The sequence below is a fragment of the Schistocerca cancellata genome, chromosome 2 (genome assembly GCF_023864275.1).
Source record: "Schistocerca cancellata isolate TAMUIC-IGC-003103 chromosome 2, iqSchCanc2.1, whole genome shotgun sequence".
NCBI classification, from domain to species: domain Eukaryota; kingdom Metazoa; phylum Arthropoda; class Insecta; order Orthoptera; family Acrididae; genus Schistocerca; species Schistocerca cancellata.
In genome coordinates this window covers 495,944,449-495,949,816 of record NC_064627.1, presented here as the reverse complement: position 1 = coordinate 495,949,816, position 5,368 = coordinate 495,944,449, and the positions used below count along the sequence as shown (strand labels likewise).

At 37.7% G+C, this 5,368-nt stretch overlaps 1 protein-coding gene across 1 annotated transcript; it reads left to right on the top strand.

The window, feature by feature from the left end:
• LOC126155674 (general transcription factor II-I repeat domain-containing protein 2A-like) lies at positions 1-522 on the top strand. Its single transcript, XM_049916244.1, has one exon. The coding sequence runs from the start codon at positions 1-3 to the stop codon at positions 520-522; it is 522 nt and encodes a 173-aa protein (XP_049772201.1).
• The last annotated feature ends 4,846 nt before the right edge of the window (positions 523-5,368 follow it).

The following is a 5,368-nucleotide window of genomic DNA, read 5'->3' as shown; positions in this document are numbered from 1 at the left end:
ATGATGTTTGCAGCTGATATTTTTGAAAAATTGAACGAGCTGAATGTGACATTGCAGGGAAAGGGGTTGTTTGCTCATGAAATGTGGACACATGCCAAAGCATTTAAAACAAAACTAGGTCTGTTTGCAAGGCAAGCAAATGATGGCCAATTTTGTCATATCCCTTTACTAGAGAAACAGAAAGTACCTGGAAGTGTTTCAGCTAAGATTAGGAATTATCTGCAGAGTTTAGAGGCTGAGTTTACTACAAGATTTCAGGATTTTAAGAAAATTGAGCCTCAATTTAATGATATTGACACTGCACCACAGGAGCTGCACCTTGAACTGATGGACTTGCAGGCAGTTCACGCACTGAAAGAAATATTTAGTGCTGTAACTTTAGTTGACTTTTATAAATCTTTGTCAGCTGAAAAATTTCCATTTATCAAGAAATTTGCAGGCAAAATGTTCTCCATATTTGGATCAACGTATATTTGTGAACAAAGTTTTTCTTGCTTGAAAATCAAAAAGAGCAAATACTGAAGCTGTTTAACAGACAGTAATTTGCAGGCTGTCATGAGAATATCAACTAGCAGTCTGACTCCTGATTTCAAAAAAATTGTGCAAAATTGTGATAGGATGCAATTATCGCATTAAACTTCTTTTAAAATTTAATGTACTTGGAGATGATATTAAATTAGCAAAATAAATGAAATTGAACACAACTATCTTATTTGAGGATGTCAGAACGAAAGAGGTACAAGTGACTTTAGTCTTACCAAACTATAAGAAGTATACTTATACCCTTTGCTTCTGGCTGTTTCATTTACATCTAATGATTTTTATGATAACTTTTACGAAATGTGAAGCTAACTAATCAATGTATTTTAACACTTTCACTGCTACACCCGAAATTGCAACTCTGTGTGTGATATGTGACTAGAAATAAAGAAAACTTGCATTTTCATAAAAATTTTGGAATATATATATGCCGCCAGTATATATACGGCTTTAGAAGTGAAAGGTTTATAAGGTGTGGCCCTCTGCTAACCTCTGTGTCTATAATGTGGCCCCCAAACCAAAACAATTGCCCACCCCTGGTTTATGGATTGGGTATGTGTGTGTCTCAACTTGTGGTTCGTCCTCATCACTGCATAGTCACTGCTTTTACCATTGGTCGCGTACTACGTCCAAGTGTTTGTGATATTGTGTGTAGCTTGTGATTTTGACTGCCCAATTATTTTAGTGCTGTTTCCGTGCTTATGTGTAGCAGTTGGTCGGTTGGCGCAGTCGCGATGTAGCACTGGTGGGGCATGCAGTATCAGGAAGGTGCTGATTGCCATCACTTGCCCGACGATTGCCGGCACACGTTTTTCAGTGGGGACGACTTTGGTTGACTGTCAGTCGGTCATCTTGTTAGACAATGTGTGTCTGGCCAGCGATTGCTTATGGGTTGGCTGTGCGCGCCGACTCGTCGTTCATCCTCGTTATTGCACAGTCACTGACGTGAGCATCATCTAGTCCTCTTGCAGATGTTCTTGGGGCTGTGTGTAGTTTGTCATTTTCACTCATAAGTTTATTTAAGTGTTGCCATCATACTGCCTCTGAGCTAGTCAGTTGTTGGATTAAACGACATTGGTTTTCAGGTCGTCCACCACTTGTGGGGGTTGTCTGGGATCTGTTCTTGTTGGGTTCCACGGTCTCTGTTGTCAGCATCATTGGAATTTTGGTGCAAGTGCGGAACAGAACCTTGGTGCAAGTGTGGAGCATTGGTGTGTTGACAGTCTGTCGTTTGGGTTGCAGTTGGATTGAGCATGGTTGGGCTGACTGACTGTCTCACCTAACTGAATGATAGTATTTCAAATGCTGACCCCCCCCCCCCCAAACTTTTGAGCGCTGTTAGCTGCACTGCCTTTCTTATTTTCTGTTGTGTGTATTTGTATGGCTCATAGCCGATGTTTTGAATTAAACATGATTTGTTTTTAGATGTGTTTCAAGTCATAGGTCTTCAGCTGCTTTAAAATTAAATTTCCTTACTTGTCAAGTGCTAGATTGTTTGGGCCTTTAGCCTGTGAAAAATATTGTTTAAAGATAAAGCCTTGGGCCTTCTGTCTTTAAAGTTTATTTTAGATGTGTTTTAAGTCATGGACCTTGAGCCATTTTGAAATTAAAGTTTCTTGCTGTCAAGTCTTAGATTACTTGGGGCTTCAGCTTAACTGAAGATAAGGTTTGTTGTTTAAATTTATTTTACTTTGAGTTTTAAGTCATGGCGCTTTCAGCCGTTTTTAAATTAAAGTTCTTGTCTTTCGAGCACCAGACTCTTTGGACCTTCACTCTAATTGAAAATAAGGCTTTCCGCCATGTTTTTTTATTTAATTTTACCTTGGGTCTTAAATCATGGGCCTTCAGCCGTCTTTAAATTAAACTTGTTTGCTTTTCAAGTGTTAGATTTGTTGGGTCTTCAGCCAAGTATAGAATTTACTTACATGAGGCCTTCTGCCTTCTAAATACTCTGTTTTGGGTCTGAATCTTAAGTTAATGGCTAAAAGCCATTTTTAAATTTAAGTGGTTGTGCCCTTAAGGCATAAGATAGTGTGGCCTATTTAGCCGATAACTAAGTTCAAAAATTTGTACTGTAATGTTTACTCAAATAATAAAGTTATATGTGTTCAAGCATAACTGACAGCCACTCATTTTGGCCCCTTTGCATAATTACAAATACCTGTCCTGTCCTGCAGGTTTAGCAGGGTGTTTCAAAAATATTAAACTCTCATAACTGTTACATGCATGACTGCAAAATCAAATGTGGATGCACTAAACCCATATATTGTAGCACAATGTAATGAAATATAAATAAGTTATATGTATTTATGCACTAAGGAATTTTTTTAGTTAACAAACTATATCAACTAGTATCTGCAATTGAAAAAGGGATTTTGCAACGTTTTAGTATTTAAGAATTTTCTACATTTAATACTAATAATGGGTGGAATGTTAGCCTTACATAGAGGCCATTGTAATATGCATTGTTATGTCAAAATGTTTATGTGAATTTTAAGTGTATATCGAGCCATGAACTTGAAAAACCAACAAAACCTCGAATCTAAAAAGATTCTCACGACAAAGTGAACAACGAAATATATAGTGGTATCCAAACACATGTGCAATAGTGCAACAAAACAGTTTTGGTAATGTTATGCTACACGATGTCTGATACATTAATCAGCCAACTCCAATTGTGCAAGCAACACTTACCTTGACATTGGTTGGTGATGTGCATACATACTGAAAACGTGGATACGATAGAGAAGGTTTCTTCCCAGGCCATATCAAAGGTGAATTATCTGCCACAGCGTCCGTTCTTGAAGAGCAAACGCACATGCACCACACTCACAATAAAAAACAACGCCACAGCAAAATTATTCGACGGACAATACGACACTCAGTATGAAAATGACGTTAATAGCGCGATTGGAAGCACGAACGACCATACACAATAATGTGTGGAGCATTGACAGCTCTTGCACAGACAACAAATATATTATGTGCACATGCGCATAGAGACTGGCAATGTTACCAAAAGGACAAGTGGCTGCTCTTGCAGTGCTCTCATGTACATACTTAATGAATTATCATTCCGTATGTAAGTGGTGTATTTCCTGTAAAATAAAGATGTAAGCAAGACAAGCTGACATCCCCAACCAAAAATACAGAGGAAAATAAGCCGAAAAATAAAGTTCATTGTACCCCTTTTGGCAAAATTTAAATTTAAACTGTATGAATGTAGGCAAAACACTGTGCCCCTTCATTGCATGTCACCGCACAGTGTGGAGTCAATTGTATAGATACATGAGGAAAAACTCCAACACACTATGACAAAAGTTAAAAACCAATGATAATAAACACTAGCGCGACCACTGTAAGTGTCAGAAAAGATCTATTTTGCTACGCCGGAAGGTGAGTGACAAATGATGGAAATTTCATTCAATTTTTTTGTCATTTATTTAATAGACTCTGTCTTTAGTTCTCGTAGGGAGAAGACATATTCTTGTGAGAAGTGTGTAGTAAACATTGTGTTATCTGAATAATAATTTTTATGAAAATATGAAGTGTGAGGATTCTTATCAGTGCAAAACCACGAAAGTTTTCAATTCCTTCCGCGCTTTATACTAATGTCATGTCACTGTAGCTGCGTGCATCTGAAGAGGATGTGTGATAAAAATCAGCATTGTATTCATGGTCAAAAATGAAAAGTACTTACGGTGGAAGAAGAAATACATACACTACTAATTTACAGAAATCTCAACAGCACAGAGAACGCAAAAATCGACGTAAGTTCACACTACTACTGACTTACAGTTTACAAGAGTTGTAAATTAAGACAGAAAGATAATCCATTCGATTCAATTCATTCACTTACAAAAATCAAATTTGGTATGTTATAATTAATCTGTATATATATATATATATATATATATATATATATATATATATGTATGTATGTATGTATGTATGTATGTATTTGCACACTATAACAGCCTGTTACAATAACGATGCTGAGCAACATTATCTGAGACTCAATTGATGCACTACCATTCTTTTGTAAGGTTTCAATTTCAGTTTGTGCACAGCTCTGTGAGCAGATGCTCTTGACACACCAGTCTGAAGTGCCAACTGGCGGCGAGATTTTCTCGGACTTCTTTCCAGGGCCTCCTCTAATTTATTTTTGGTTAGAACACCATGTTCTCTAGGCCTTCGTTTGTGTAACACAGATCCAGTCTCTTGAAATTTTTTCACTAATCTGCATATTGTACAATCATTGGGAACATGCACACCAGGATATTTTCAGGTGAGCTCAAGTTGAAATTCTGCATACAATTCTGTTCTTGCATAGTTCGACACAAGAAACCCTCGCTGACCCTTCATATCATACTGAATGAGAATTGACAGGAAACTCGAACACTCGGGCGCACAGTAAAGAAGACATGCACATGGTGTTAATGTTTGAAGACCAAGCCAAGTGACAAAGGCAGAGAAAGCCCTGGAGTCGACGCAGTTGCAATAATGACGTCTAGCAGCAATGTTTGAAGCGATTAAACTCAACAAAAAACTAAAAAAAAAAACACTAGTACATTCAGTCACACAGAGTAGGGGCACATGGAAATTATCGGTGTTCGGGAAATACGCATAGCAAAACCCAGCAGATGCAGTGGCAACACTAGGAAAACGCTCCATGCGTCTCTTGGGCCCCTCCCTGGCCTCTTTCATGAGACGCCCTTTATGTAGATGTAAAGGTAGATTTAGATGGTGTCTTAGTACTGGAGTTAAATTATATTTAAATGTCCATACTTACTGGGTCTGAATCCTACCTTTCTCCTCCTAAAATAAC

Bases quoted from the DNA above. Each gene is read 5' to 3' on its own strand.
- LOC126155674 (XM_049916244.1), top strand. From the start codon at position 1: ATGATGTTTGCAGCTGATATTTTTGAAAAATTGAACGAGCTGAATGTG.